The 16618-nt window shown below is 40.1% G+C and overlaps 1 protein-coding gene across 5 annotated transcripts in view; it reads left to right on the forward strand.

The window, feature by feature from the left end:
- LOC149255275 (beta-amylase 2, chloroplastic-like) overlaps positions 1–16618 on the forward strand; it is a 322686-nt gene that overhangs the window by 205323 nt on the left and 100745 nt on the right. For all 5 annotated transcript variants that reach the window (XR_016267215.1, XR_016267216.1, XM_089460447.1 and 2 more), the window contains 2 exons: positions 4698–4892; positions 5460–5624. Coding sequence is in view for 3 of the 5 variants with exons in the window: in XM_089460447.1 (XP_089316573.1) it covers positions 4698–4892; positions 5460–5624 (360 nt within the window). In the remaining 2 variants the exon portion in view is untranslated. The remainder of the gene's footprint in view (positions 1–4697; positions 4893–5459; positions 5625–16618) is intronic.

Genomic DNA, 16618 nt, shown 5'->3' on the forward strand with positions numbered 1-16618 from the left:
AATACACCGTTATTTTTGGACTAAGTACCTGGAAAAACCCAACTCGGGAAAACCAGTACAGCAACTGAGGGTTTTAATATTATGCAGTAGTGAAAATCTAAGTACAAACTATGGACGCTTAAACTAGCAATCCAAACAAAGGAATAACTGGCAATAATAACTAGTGAGAAAAATTTCTCACTCCACAGGCGATCCCACACCGACCTCAGCTCGAATTGAGCTAGTCCTCGCTCCCTCTACGCAGTCACTGCGTCCCTCAAGCTCAGAACTGCGTCTCCTCTCACTGTCTCGTCAATTGCTGTCTGGGAAACTTATACTCTTTGCCTCCAAATCCTCTGCCCAGCTTTTGGCTCAAAATCTCGACTCCTCCTCAGCAAAACGGAAATCTCCCCAAGAGAGCTCTACGTTGCCTCTCTGTGGCAATCATTGCCTTTTTGCAAATGTACTCACATGAACTGGAAAAACTTCCTTCGGCCTCATTATCTCTGCCCCTCTCTCACTGTTTCGACCTCACTGAGTCACTTCCGACAACACAGTTGCTACTCTGGAAATCGATTTCTCAGCAAAATCGAACTCTGCAAGTGTATTCTCCAAGCCCCATAGACTTTCTTTTTATAACCCTCTGTTGAGACTTCAATGACCAAGATTAGATCTTAATCTATGACTAGGATTAACTAGAAGTCGATCCGTGTGAGTTTCTAGAAGATTCACGCCATAACTTAATTAATTCTGATTAATTAGACATATTCCCTAAGTTTAGACTTGGGAAATATTTAAAAAACGATTAATAATCTAATTAAGTCATCTCTAGGTGGAATTTCCGGAAACAATTTTTGGGTTTTGGAGATCTCATGTATTCTAGCCACGAGGTATTCTAGCCTCTCCACCAAATCTCGTGGCTAGAACACATTTGATGCTACAAAAACTAACACTCCCTCTTAGCGAGGAATGTGTTCTAGTGTTGCAACTCATTGAAACAACACCCTGTCTCTGCATCATCTCCTGTCATGCTGCTGATGTCTGGCTGTTGTTGCCCATCAACCATTTCGCAACTCTGATATGTGTTGCATCTTTGTTGCTGCTAACTGAATTGCTAGCAACACTACATCGGCACTGCGACTCCCTCTCCATCTTCTGTTGCTGCAACTGCAACATCTGCGATTGAAAAACATCCAAAATATTGAATCAAGTGTGATCAGTATGATACATCTATCCCCTGAGTCTCTAACTGCTGCTAGTATCTGCGCTGTCACTGAGGCATCTGTGCTACTGCTGACTCTGCACTATGTCAACTGCACTGCTACCAACTCTGCACTGCGCTCCCCAGCATCTGACATGTAACTAGACTTTGCATCTATAACTCTAGCATCTTATTGTAGCCACTGTCACTGATTCATCTTGCTACTGAATATTGTGGGCTCCCGTAGCAAGGTTATGATTCAAGAGGTGGACCTCCTCAAGAATCTTGCCCATCTGTAGCACTTTGAGGCTACAATACCTAGTGTTTTAAAAAATGTCGGCTCGAAACCGACTTGGCCAAGTTGGTTCGAGCCAGACCCCCCAGCTATGACCCGGCCTAGGAAACAGTTCGGCCAGCCGGGTTAATACCGAGTTGGCCGGGTTGTCTAACAACTTGGCCGAATTGCGTACTGGGCTCTTAACAGTTAACACACTCCTAATATATACAATATGTGCATATAATTAATAGGAAAAAGGTATGATAGAAGGATTATATGAATATCGATTAGTAGCTAAAAGTGGCTAATGGGATTGTGAAGGTACATTATAATACTACATCTATTTCAGATTCAACATAGAAGTTAACAGATTAGTGCCTAAATTAGCTATGAGATGATGAAGGATTAGTGCCTAAATCAGCCCAAGCCATCAATCTTCCTAAAGAGTACATAGTCATACTAATCTCCCAAGATTCACTCCAGAATAACTACAATCTACGGAGAATAATTATCAAAAATAAACAAGCATGAAGCATAACACCATATGGCATAGATCATGCTTCGGAATTCAACTTATAGTATCTTTAAATTTGCAATGATTGATTCAACCTAGTTGAACATAATCAACCATTCCCTTGCATTATTGTGACACTTGGAATCTTTGAACGCAATACAATACAAGAATCAAAGGATATGGCAAGTCTGTGGTTATTAGTCAAATTACGATTAGTTGCTTGTTTAAAGTTTAGTACAGTGCACTGGGTGCCATTTTTGATATAATGGATATATTCATGAGCCTACTTTGATCATATGTTGTCTTCTATCTATATTCTAATGCTGTGTGTTTGGAAACATGAATGAAAATCTTTAAAATTATGTTTTTTTTATAAAAAAATAAATATTTAATGTATTTTTTACAATGACCGAGTCATTGAAATCAAGCCGACTGAGTCGATACTGAGTCGGAGTCGGAGTCGGAGTCGACCCTCGGCCGAGTCGAAGTCCGAGTCAGAGTTTTAAAACATTGACAATACCAAGTCACCTCACTTTAATCCTGGGGGTATGTCAGCAAACATGGTGAAGTCTTCCTCCTGCCTGGAGGAAAACCTATCAATCTCTGATGATGATGCTTGCTGGTCCTTCTCCTCCTCCTTGTCCTTCTTCTTGAGAGGACACTGGGTGTTGTAGTGACCAAGCTCACCACATCTGAAACACTTGACCTTCTTAAGGTCCTTCTTCTTGAGAGGACACTGGGTGTTGTAGTGGCCAAGCTCACCACATCTGAAACACTTGACCTTCGACAGGTCCTTCTTCTTTCTCCCATGCTCCCCTTGTCCCTGACTGGGACCCTTCGTGTGAGGGCCACATTCTCATCCTCCTTCACCTGCTTCAATCCGTTGTTACTGCCACTGATGGAGCTCTTCACCAAGTCTCGCCTCAACTCCTCCTTCTGCAAATCGGCCCACATCCTGTCCCACCTTGGCAAGGTTTCTCTGCCCAAAATACTTTGGACGAATACCTGCCACTCCTCGGAGACACTGTTGAGTGCCAATCCTACTAGCTTCGTGGCTTGAGGTGCTGTTCCAACAACTGAGAGCTGATCCCGGATCTCGTGAATCCTTGTGAGGTAGGGGCTATGCGTTCCCCTTTTTGCATCTTGGTGCATCTCAGGGTTTCCTCCAAGTATATCTTCCGTTGCTTGGAAGTGCCTTGGTATAGCATGGAAAGTGTATCCCACATCTCCTTGGCTGTTACGTAGCTTGCTATGTGTGATACAATGTGATCTCAAATCAAATGAATCAGGTACAATTATCGAACTTAACATTACCACGAGGTACCTTGCCTCCAAACCCTCTCTACTTGTGATCATAATTTTAAACATACTAGCATCTATATTCCAAGCCTTCTAGGTTACCTTCGCTCAAAATCTTACTAATCATTGCCTTTTGTCCCAATGCATGGTGTACCATGCCCCTAAGTCTTAGCGGTTAGTCAAGGAACCCTGTCATGCACATTCATCACCTCAAACATCACATAGCATTGCTTTAAGGGAAACAAATCAAATCAAAACAATCAGGTACAATTATCGAACTTAACATTACCACAAGGTACCTTGCCTCCAAACCCCCTCTACTTGTGATCATAATTTTAAACATACTAGCACACTTTTTACAATGTAACTCATCAAATCTTTGCTCATAATATGAAAGGGTTTTAGGAGTTCTAGCTCATTTTATAGGCTGTGTCAGCCTCAGTCACCTAACCAAAAGGGGGAGACACCCCATTGAAGAACTCAGTTAAGGTATAAGTTACGTGGTACAATATCACTGGGAACTTTGTTGCAATCCTTAATCTCTATCACAGTTTGGCTAGATTTTGCTAGTTGACATTCATGATGTTTTTGAAGATAAAATGATATTTGAATGAAATTTCGTGGTGTATTGAAACTGAACATATGGCTGAGGAATCACTTGTAGGATACTAAGGTTAAGACATTCAAAATGTATAGCTTTAAGGGGTAATGGTGCATGCAACCTTGAAAGGGATTTAAATTGCCATCTGGAATAAATGTTTGATTTTAAGTATTTATCTCGTATTCTATTCCTCGTAAAATTAGAATTCAAAGCTGAGACTAGGGTATTGCTTCTTGCAGAGTGGAATCTTTCAGTTATTGTATTTAACCGATCCAAAGTTCAATCTCATGCATGAGGTCATACTTTCTGATTTGTCTTATAGGAACATGTCAATATTTATTTGTGATATAAATTTTCTCCAATTGGCTCTTTTATTGTTGACATTGGATAATGCGTTCTCACGTGCATCTTAGCTAGTCTTTATACGAAATCTGTCATGGAAGCAATTCAAAGCTTCAATTACACATGGTACACATTCTTCAGTTTTTCTATTACATCTTTCAGTATTTGTTAATTTGCATAATTTAAATGAACGTGGCCATATAATATTGGCACAGTTTAATTTTTTTTTTTTTAATTATGTTTTTGGCTTTTTTGTTGTTTAAAATACAAATTTTTGGGGGAGATTGTGGCTTTTTTGTTGTTTAAAATATATTTTTGAATGATTCATTGGCCTGAACAGCCTTGAAAGCACTGGAATTATGCTGATTTCACAGCTCAATTTCCTGTAAAATTGATATGCTCGAAAAAGGGCCCAGACCTAGATGAGTTAGACTACGGCTATAGTGTCCACTGACACTCTTGCTCCCCATCGTTTTGTCAACAGGTGGTCATGTCATTTCATGAATATGGAGGAACTGCTGGGGATGATGTGAACATCCCTCTACCCAAATGGATACAGGAGATAGGGAAAGACAATCCAGATATATTTTTCACAGATCATGAGGGCAGACGTAACACGGAATGCCTCACTTGGGGTATTGACAAAGAACGAGTCTTGAAAGGTCGAACAGCTGTTGAGGTATTGTCGAAGTGTCGGCATTTTTCATTTGAACAAGTTTTATAAAATTGTTTTAATTCTTAACCGTTCAATAATATTGCTGTGCCCAAGGATACACGAAACGAGTCAGAAAAGTACTTAAAACAGAAAATCGATTATTTCTTAGTTTATTGGAGTCTTCCCCGAGTTTCTCTATTCTTCTATTTCTCCATTTCCTTTAAAAATTACCCATTGCAACCATGGACGTAACCTCTATCCGATTATGAGAGCCAAAGAATGTATTATTCAAACATTACACACCTCTCTCTAAATTATAAGCTTCATGCCATTTTCACTACATATCTATTAAATGCACAAATGCCAGTAAAGGCCTAGCAATAAGCTAGCCAATGCTAAGCCACTGTCTTTCATTGGCAGCTTTCGAAAGCCCAGTATCTAGAAATAGTCAATGAGCGAAGCATGCTCTCTTAAATATTGCGGAAATACTTTGACGATGTTCTTAATGAGTTTAGATTATTGCCTTTAACATTCAATGATGTGTCATCTTAATTTCACAGGAAGGTTTATTTTGTCACCTTTCTTTTATAGGTTTATTTCGACTATATGAGAAGCTTTCGAATGGAATTTGATGACCTTTTTGTGGATGGCGCCATCTCTGAGATAGAGATTGGACTTGGTGCTTCTGGAGAGTTAAAATACCCCTCATATCCAGAAAGACATGGATGGAGGTATCCGGGCATTGGCGAGTTCCAGGTATCTAGTTTACTTTCAGTTTATCTTTTCAGAACGCCTGGTCTTGTCTGCTATACGAAATTGTAATGGTCTTTTCAAAATTGATTATTTTATTTTGGTTATGACACGTATCCTATGAATATGAAATATTTATTAAGCAACAAAGACCAGTGTTATAAATATCTTCGATTTCCTCCCTTTTCCGGTTTTGGCCAATTTTGTGTGGGGTTAAGAATGAGAATCCCTGATTGGATGAAATATGGAGCTAATAGTGAATTACGGGATTCCAACTGAATAGGTCTTTTACAGTGCAGAAGAGTGTGAGGTAACTAAAAGGGGCTTCTAATCTTTGCAGGCTATCTGTTGCCTACTAAGTTCTGGGATACTGGAGGTGTATACAAAGTGCATTTTCCATGTTTAGTGCTCTAGTTCTATATGAAGAAAATACATTTTTTCTTTTTCTCTTTTAAGGCAAAATTAACTTCATTACACTTTCCAGATTTGGGTCAATGCCTTTTGAGCAAAAGTAGAAAAGGGAAAGTTTCATCTCTTTCTGTTAACATGTGAACATGACATTTGTTACTTTGTTCTTTTAAATATAGCTTTTGCTTCATTACATAGCCAATGTGGAACACAGGTAAAAGTGTGAAAGCCTACAATTCTTTGTTGAATGTAAGGAGTCAAGTGAAGCGGGAGATACCTGAGACTTTCTGTCTTCCATGGTTTGAAAGAAGTTATTGCACACCTATTTGGAAATAATGCAGGTCAATCTTGTATTAAACTTATATAGAAAATTCAGTAAAACTCTCCATCAATGTTGTTAGAGTTATGTATACGCTTGTTCAACATGTCAATGGTTATCTGCTCCGCTGTTTCTTTTCTTTTTTGTTTTGTTTATAGACAACAAAAACAGCCCAAACTCAGAACATCTTGGCAACTTTGCAATTCTACATTGCATTCTTAACTATTTCAAGAGTTGACAAGCAATACAACATTTTCTAAGCCTCCTATGACCTGGTTGGCCCTTTGCACCTACATGAAGGAGTCGGACCAAATCACCCAAGTACTCAAAGTCTTAAAAGACTAATGGGATTTCTGGGTGGTTTGATCCACCTCTCAATCTAGCTTTTATTTTGTGATCTTGGAAATTCCACTTCTTATGATGATGAACTTCCATCAAACAAGTAGAATGGATGTTATTATAGAGATCCTTAGCTTGGTAAGCAAGGCTTTCTATTGGACCATTTCTAATCCTTCCAAACAGGTATGAACATCCAGACTCAGCTTAAACATACACTCATCTATAGCTATCTGACAATGCAATAAAAGTGGATAAATCAAGAACCGTAAGTCTATAAGACCTGTTATTGCCTGGAAATACCCTTGGACAATGTGATATTAAGTGTCCAGATAGCCACTAGGGGGTGTGTCCTGTCACCAAACGCACTTTCTCTCACGTCTGGGTTGGTTCATGCAAACTCAAAGGGGGTCTCCTTGAAGGGTCTTGAAGCTTGACCTTAAATTCTTGAGCAAAGGTGCCTCAAACCTATTATAAACTTTGTTGTTTCCTTCAAATCAGCAAAGCTAAACTGCAGATTTATGACGTAAGTTTTTAAATCAGCACAAGAATAACATAAATCCATGATCATCACCCCCTATTTTTATGATAAGCACAAATGGTGCTATTGTGAACTTAAGACAAGGATGTCTTCAATTTATTTAATGTATTGAATAATGATTTATAATAGACTTCATGATGGTATATATACACATTGACGGGTCACAACGTAAAAGGTTATAATGAAGCATTATAATCTTTTACTCTTTAAATTAATTTAATTTTTTCAATTGGAAAATATGTCTTATATTAACAAAAAAATACTTACAAAGCTAAAACAAAGGCTGAAAGTTATATAAAAAGGTGAATCATATCCTCTTCCTTAGCACCAGTGGGATAGAGATGAAACCAGAATATGTTGTGGCCTCTAACTCTTTAGCATCTTTGATAAGAGGATAACCTTTATCTAACACTCTCTTCCCACCAAACATGACAAAAATATTAAAATGAACAGATCTTATCATAAAACAGATATTTGCAGTGTAATATTCAAATCGTGAACAACATGGTGATTCTAAGGCAGTGTTGTGAAAATTCCTTGAAATGCAGCAACTAGAATTAATTCTCCTAACTGATTAATCAGTTTATTAATTTTTTGAGTAATATCAAATTAATCACACTGCAATTTTGTCACATATAAAACACTGCGGAAAATAAATTGGAAACTGAGAAAACACTGGCACACACACATAAAAATGGCACAATTATTTTTGGACAAATATCCCCGGAAAAACCCAATGTGGGAAAACCGGTGCAGCAGTTGAGGGTTTTATTATTATGCAGCAGTGAAAAATTCTGAGTGCAATTGGATGCCCAAAACTGACAATCCTCTACAGGAGAAACTGGCCACAAAAATTAGTGAGACAAATTTTGTCTCACCCGACACTGATCCAACTCCAAAACCGACACTTTCTTGTTAGTCTTTGTAGCATCGGATGTGTTCTAGCCACAAAATTTGGTGGAAAGGCTAGAATGCATGAGATCTCCAAAACCCAAAAATCATTTCTGAAAATTCCACCTAGAGATGACTTAATTAGATTATTAACCCATTTTTTAATGTTTCCTGTTAAAATTGGCAACTATGGTCAAAATCCATGTGGGTAATCTTATTTATGGCAATTGATATTTTTCTTGGACTCCTCTCATCGAGAAGTGTAGGATTGATCTAAACATCATCCGATTCTGATAAGTATTCATGGAGATATGAATTTATTTGTGTTATGGGACAATTCGTCAAGGTCGGCCAGCAACTAAACTGCCCCCACTTGTGCTCCACGTTTTGGTATAAGTACAAGTGCTTTGCAAGTCATTTACACGCACAACTCTCTTGAGATTTCTTCTTCTCCACTTGTTTTGGGTTTTAGTGGAAAGAAGAATCTCTAAGGGATAAACGTTGTCTTAGAGGATGCCCTAAACGCAACCCTAGATGATGCCCTAGCAGCTCTACACACCTAGATCTAGGACGCAGTCATATTTGTGAAGAAGACAACCCTAATCCATTTGTGCAACACACACATTAGCCACAACAAGTAGAGGCAGTCCTGCGTGGGAGAAAGAGGGTTGTTTTAGGGCTTGTTTCAGGGTGACCAAGAGTAGGAAGGTAGGACAAGTACCTTGCTAGAGGCCCAAGGCAATGCGCATCTGGCAAAAAAGAGGTAAGGAACGTTGTTTTTGAGTGGGCAGAGCAGAAGACACAGAGCAGAGAAGGGACAGAGCAAAAGTTGTGATGCAAAGGGAAAGCATAGAGGTTGATGCTGGGATTGCGCAGTACTCACACAAAAGCTGACGCAGTGAGATGCAGAGGGGGCAACAGGTCCTATCCTAGATTAGAATCTCGCAGGGAAGTGTGAGAGAATTGTCAGTGAATTTCTCAAAGAGACTTCTCTTCTATTATGTTGGTTGTATCTTGTAAGTGAGATTTTCGCTGAAGATTAATAAAGAAGCCCTCATCTAGTGCACTGATTTTCCCACATTGGGTTTTTCCAGGGAAAATTGTCCAAAAATAACTATGTCATTGTGATTGTACTTGTGCTAGTATTTTTCCTTGCATTTACTTTCTGTAATATTTTAATTGTGAAGGCTGCAGTAGAATTTATTTCGATATTTGTCGTGGAAACACTGTGAATAACTTATTTCTGAATTAATAAGTAGAACAAATAATATCAGTTGCTACAGTTGGGTTTCTATCTAGAAATTTTCACATGGTATCAGAGCACAGATCGTAAGCAGAAGAACTCAGAAGCAAAGAAGAAAAGGATTTCAAAATCATTGCAGAGGCAACAATTCGAAACCCCAGAGGAAGCGCAGTTCGAAGGCAAGGAGGACGAAGTTTTGAGGAGAAATTGATTTCTCTGAGTGAGTCAACTGAGAAATTCGATCTCCATATTGAAGCTTACCAAAGGCAGAAGGGAGCAGTGTATTTTTTCCTTGCAAAGCAGATCTTCAGCTGGGATGTAGATATTTTGTAGTAGTTTCTGGGGTAGAAAAGTGTTAGAAATCGATTGGAAAATAGCTCAAAGAAGGATGGAAAATCAAGATGTCTCTGGATTATCTTCTAGATTAGAAGAAGAATTTGAATGCTTGGCAAGTTTAGCATCAACAGATGTTTGGTACATTAATAGTGGGGCTTCAACGTATATGACTGGAGTACGAGAATATTTCTTGAGCTATCAAGAAGAGAAAATGGACTTTCAGATTACTATGGGAAACAAAACGAAGTGTACTCCAATAGGGAGAGGCACCATAGCCTTTCAAACACAAACAAGAACCAACATCTAAGCCACTAATGTTTTGCATGTGCTCTGGTTAGGAATGAATCTGATTTCAGTGTCCCAGTTACAGGACAAGGGATATGATGTATACTTCATTGGAAAGAAAGTATATGTCAAACATCCAAGCTGGAAGAAGAAGAGACAAATTGGAGCTCGAAGCAATAGACTGTATAGGTTGCAGCTCGAGTCTCCAATGGCACTAATAGGCAACAATCTTAATGGTGAAAAGGAACTGAATGAGCTATGGCACAGGCGAATGGGACATTTACACCATGGAGCACTAAGGATGCTCAGAGAGACTATTACAGGAGTTCCAGTTCTTAGTATTAAGCATGATGATATATGCAGAGGATGTGTACTAGGGAAGTACGCTAAAGTAGCTTTTTCCAGGAGTAAAAATAGAGCAGAGGGTGTATTGGGATTAATACACTTAGATATATGTGGTCCAAACTTCGACACCTTTATTGATGATCACTCTAGAAAAACATGGATTTATTTCTTAAAGACAAGGGATGAGGTCTTTAATCGGTTCAGAGAGTTTAAGGCTCTCGTTGAGAACATGACAGGGAAAAAGATAAAGGTATTGTGTTCAGATAATGGTGGAGAATATACAGACAAAGACTTCACATATTTTTGCGCAAAAGAGGGCATCAAAAGAGAATGGACAACTCCATATAATCTGGAGCAGAATGGAGTAGCAGAGCGTAAGAATAGAACTATTGTTGGGGCAACAAAGGCTATGTTGTATGATCAGGATTTGCCTAGATTCTTATGGGCAGAAGCTTGCAACACAGCAGTGTATATCCAGAATAGAACTCCTCACAGAGCTTTGGGGAAGAAAACGCCTGAAGGTGTCTTCATAGGGAAGAAGTCGGAAGTCAGTCATCTCAGAATATTCGGAAGTGTGGCATATTGTCACATTCCAGACGAGAAGCATAGTAAACTGGATCAGACTACAGAAAAGGGGTACCTCGTAGGATATAGCGAGACCTCGAAGGCATACAGAATCTACATTCCTAGCAGCAAGAAGATTGTAGTAAGACGGGATGCAAAGTTCATGGAGGATAGAGCTTTCAGGAAATCTCGAGAAATGCCAGCGAAAGATCAGTTAGTAAATGTTCGTTCAGTCCAACAGTAGCAAGGGCAGCCATGAGGATAAGTAAGAGCACAGACACCTGGAACTAGCACAGTGACCAGTACCAGTATTTCCTCAGAAGAAGGAAATCCAAGTAGTTCTCAGTAGGTGGAACAAGAGGAACAAGAGGAACAAGAGGGGGATTTGATCGAGCCCCCCACCACCAGTGGCAGAACCAGTAGAGAAGTACGACAGACATTGACTGATGCAGAGGAGTTTGTCGGAGCTCCGAGAACCGAGAAGAGGCAACTTAGACAACCTGACAGGTACCAAGCCTTGGTAGCACAGGTTGAAGAACGCTCTAGCTTTCAGGAAGTCGTACAACACCAAGTATGGGTGGATGCCATGGTAGAAGAGTATAGTTCTATCATGACGAATGATCTCTGGGAAGTGGTACCTAGGCCAGAGGATAGATTAGTTGTAGGATCAAGATGGATCTACAAGATCAAGTGTGCTGTAGATGGCAGTATAGAGAAGTACAAGGCTAGGTTCCTAGCAAAGGGGTACGCACAAAAAGAAAGAATAAACTATAAAGAGACCTTCGCCACAATAGCCAGATATACCTCTATCAGATATGTTATATCCCTAGTAGCTCAAATGGGATGGGAGATTCACCAGATGGATGTCAAGACAACATTCTTGAATGGGGTGATAGAAGAAGAGGTTTATATAGAACAGTGGGAAGGCTTCGAAACTCATGAGAAGAGAACTCATGTATGTAGGTTAAAGAAAGCCCTATATGGGCTCAAGTAGGCACCCAGAGCATGGTATGGTAGGATTGATAGTTACTTGCAGCAGTTGGGATTCGCCAAGAGTGATGTTGATCTCAATTTTTACTATCCAATGGTGGAGAATGAGCCACTTATTCTAGTATTATATGTGGATGACTTGTTTCTAACAGGGTCATCTAGGTTTATAAAGGACTGCAAGAAGAATCTTGAAGCAAAATTTGACATGAAGGTTATGGGGTTGATGCATTATTTTCTAGGGTTGGAGGTATGGCAGAAGGATGGGGAGATCTTCCTTGGAAAAGGAAGATACACTACAGAGATTTTGAAGAGATTCAGAATGCAAGATTGTCGACCCATGGCTACGCCCATGATCACCAAATGGAGGAAAATAGATGCATTAGGAGACAAGGAGGTGGACCCCACCTTGTGCAGACAACTCATTGGGTCGCTCATGTATCTAGTCAACACTAGGCCAGACATTTGCTTTGTTGTCAACACCCTTAGTCAGTTCATGGAGGAACTGAAAAGGGTGCATTGGGCAGCGACCAGGCACATTCTTAGATGTGTGTTGAATAGTCGAATATGGGTTGAAACTTGAAATACACCCGAGAAGATGACATAGGATTGAATGGATTCACAGATCCAGATTGGGCAAGTAGTTCAGTAGACCGGAAAAGTACCTACAGGTATTGCTTCAGTGTTGGATCAGGAATGATCTCTTGGTGCAGCAGGAAGCAGAAGTCAATAACTCTAAGCTCAGCACAAGCAAAATATATGGTGGCCAGCACAACGACGTGTGAAGCTATATGGCTTAGAAAACTACTTGTGAGTTTGTTCAGGAAAAGGATGGAGGTGACCAATATTTTCTGTGATAATTAGAGTTGTATTAAACTCTCTGAGAATCCAGTATTCCATGATTGGTTGAAACACATTGATATCCAATGTCACTTTATCAGACACTGTGTTAAGCGTGGGGCAATACAGTTGCAATATGTCTCCAGAGGAAATCAGGTAGCAGATGTACTCACAAAAGCTCTAGGAAGAGCTAAGTTCATCCAGTTCAGGGAGCAGATGGGTATGGTAGAGAATCCGTTTCAGTAGCAGAAACAAATGGTTTCTCAGTTATAGTGGCAGAAAGTTGCAGTATAGATGCAGTGTTGGCAGTGGCAGAGTCAGCCGCAGTACAGATGCAACATTTGTGGGTAGTGATGTCAGACGTCAGCAGCGCAGAGGGAGATGTTACAAAATAGGGTGATGCTTCAGCAAGGTGCATTGCTATAGCACATCCCTCGCTAAGAGGGATTGTTGATTTCTAGTAGCATCGGATGTGCTCTAAGTCTCAAAATTTGCAGGGAGGCTTGGACACATGTATTACACAATACCTAGAAATCGTTTTGGGAAATTCCACCAGGAGACAGTTTTATTAAAATAATTAATTATTTTTAATGGGACCCTAAGTCTAAACTTAGGAAATTAAAATAATTAAAGGGTATTAATCTAACTATGGGTGAAACTTCTAGAAGACGAAGATTGAGTCCAAATAATCTAAGCCATTGATTAGGATTTAATCTGGGTTGTTGGTTCTCAACTGGAAGATTATAAGAAGGACTTCGATGGGCATTTGGAAAATACACCAGGGCAGATACTCAGTTACCCGAGTAAAATCGATTTTCTCATTGGTCGAAGTCCGGCAAGAGGAAATCGATTCAAAGGGAGAGTTGCAGGTGAGGAGGAGAGAGAGGGTAGCAGCATCAGTCGGGAGTGCAAGAGCAGAAGGCGCAGAGCAAAGAAGGGTCAACGTAGAAGTTGTGATGCAGAGAGACAGCGTAGAGGCTGACGCTCGGTCTACCCAGTCCTCACGCAGAAGCTGATGCAGTGAGACGCAAAGGGGTTAGCAGGTCCTCTCCTGGATCGCATTCTCGGTGGGAAGTGCGAGAGAACTGTCAGTAAATTTCTCATAGAGAATTCTCTTCTATTCTGCTAGTTGTATCTTGTACATGAGATTTTTGTTGAAAATTAATAAAGAAACCCTCACCTGCTGCACCGATTTTCCTGCATTGGGTTTTTCTGGGGAAAATTGTCCAAAAATAACTGTGTCATTGTGATTGTACTTGTGCTAGTATTTTTCCTTACATTTACTTTCCGCAGTATTTTAATTGTGAAGGCCGCAATAGAATTTATTTCAATATTTGCCGTAGAAACACTGTGAATAACTTATTTTTGAATTAATAAGTAGAATAAATAATATCAGTCATTGCACTTGGACTTTTATCTAGAATTTTTCACACAAAAGAGAGAAACCTTCCAGCCTTCACACATCTGCAGTCAACTGTCAAACCCTAGCTCAAAACCCTAGTCACACTCATCAAGTTATTCTGTGAGCAACTGTGTCTTCCTGGTCGCTCCCTGAGACACTGTGAGCGAGCGATTATGACTTCCTGGTCGCTCTCTAAAGCACTGTAAGCAAGCGACTGTGGTCGGATCTACCCAGAACTATCTCAGAGCCTTGGTCGCACCCTTCAAGATGTTATGCGAGGGATTGTGGCTTCTCAGTCGCTCTCTGAAGCACTACGAGCATGCGATTGTAGTCGGATCTGACTCGTAGCAAGCGTGCGATCGGAAAACAGAAACCCTAAACACGTGCAAGCCTCAAACCTATAATTTTGGACCTTGTGCGAACTTCCTCCATCAGTCCTGTGCGAACCAAACAATCGAAGAAGAGAAGAAGATGCTTGATGATGATGTCCAAATGAGCTTGAGGTCTCTTGTATTTATAGGCTTCCATGGGGGTCCATTTGATGTTGAGGCCGACCTGTCCAAATGTACATGTGTGTGAGGTCGACCTGACCAAATGTATATGTGTGGGTACATAAATCCAAAAACCAACTTTTGCTTGTCCATATGAGGTGATCTTTAGGTCGATTTTGGCCCTCTCAAAAAGAGGAATTCAATGCAATCATTATCTTCGTCATATGAGTTGTCCAAGGTGGAATTTGACCCTAGTTTAATAAATTAACAGGTGGTAGCAAAGCAGGTGGCTCAGTGCTGAGTTAGCAGCAACACAAATTCTTCAGTGACAGTGCAGAGGTTAGTAGTAGCCAAGACTCAAGAGACAGATGTAGTAGATATAGATGATTAAGTATTTCAAATGCTTCTCAGTTGCAGTCGTTGTAGTTGCAACAACAACAAATGAGAGGGAGTTGCAATGCAGATGCAGAGTTGGCAGCAGTGTCATCAACAACACAGATGTAGCATTAGAGTTGCGCAGTAGTTGGTGGGCAATGGCAAGCAGTCACAATACCCAACAACTTGACAGAGGGTGGTACAGAGACAGAGTGTTGTGGTAGGTTGTGCAGCTCTAGATCACAGTCCTCACTAAGAGGGAGTGTTAGTTACTGTAGCATCAGATGTGTTCTAGCCACAAAATTTGGTGGAAAGGCTAGAACGCATGAGATCTCCAAAACCCATAAACTGTTTATGGAAATTCCACCTAGAGATGACTTAATTAGATTATTAACCTATTTTTTAATGTTTCTTAAGTCTAAACTTAGGAAAACTTTTAAATTAATTAGAATTAATTAAGTCAAGGTGAGAATAGTCTAGAAACTCACACGGATCGACTTCAAGATGATCCCAGCCCTTGATTAAGTTTTAATCTTGGCCGTTGGTACTCCAACAAAGGATTATAATAAGTCGATGGGCACTTGGAGAAGACACTAAAGAAACTTGAGAAGTTTGATTTCCTTGGCAGTTCGATTTCTAGAGAGCAGCAACAGTTGCCGGAGAGCCAAAGATCGAAGCAGAGACAGTGAGGGGAAGGGAGTCAGAACAGTGGTTTGAAGGAATTTTTCTAGATCCGAAGAGGCAGCAATAAGTGACTAAAGTGATCCACGCAAAAGCAATGCAAGGACTGCAAAGAAGCTGAGGCAGAGCAATTCAATTTAGCTGGGGAGGAAGTTGATTTAGCTTCCAGAGATCGGGAAAGTCTTCCACAGCACTAGAGAGTCACTTCCAGCAGTAGAAACAAGAAAGATGTCCTGCTTAAAATATGATCTAAGCCACACGTGTGAGAGGCAATGCAAGGAATTCGCAAAGGGCCTACACAGGGGTTTGGATGACTAGTTTTTCTGGAGGAGCCAGTGCCGGGATTGCTTGTGGAGTGAGAGAATTTCTTCTCTCTAATTATTTTCTTCAGATACTTGTTGTTTGGATTTCGAGTTGGGCATCCATAGATTGTACTCAGATTTCATTGTTGCATAATAATAAAACCCTCAGCTGCTGCACCAGTTTTCCCAAGTTGGTTTTTTTCGGGGACTAGTCCAAAAATAAGTGTCATAATTTTGTGTGCTAGAACATTTCTTAGGTTCTAGTGCTATTAATTTCTACAGTTTTATTTGTTAAGCTTGCAGTGTGATTTATTCAATATTTGCCATAAAAATAAATTGTTAAATTAATTAACAATTAGAAGAATTAATTCCAGTTGCTGTAATAGGATTTCAGACTTGAAATTTTCACATTTCTGGGGTCCACGAAACCCCTGTGTCAGCGTCTGCATCACACCTGCATAGGCCCTTTAATGCTCTGCTTGGAAACTGCAATTGATCAAGTCGTCTGCCCAACTCAGCCTCAAAGAATTACTCATTAGTCCCTTTTGGAAATTCTCCTAGCCTCCAGCCACTGAATTGACCCTCTGACTGGCCAAATTGAACTCTGCCTCTGAAGCTTCTAAGCAGACCCTGTGCAACGACACTGAGGAAACT

Source organism: Pinus tabuliformis, chromosome 7 (genome assembly GCF_031772625.1).
Source record: "Pinus tabuliformis cultivar Carrire ecotype Pingquan chromosome 7, CPIR1, whole genome shotgun sequence".
In the NCBI taxonomy this organism is placed as follows: Eukaryota; Viridiplantae; Streptophyta; class Pinopsida; order Pinales; family Pinaceae; genus Pinus; species Pinus tabuliformis.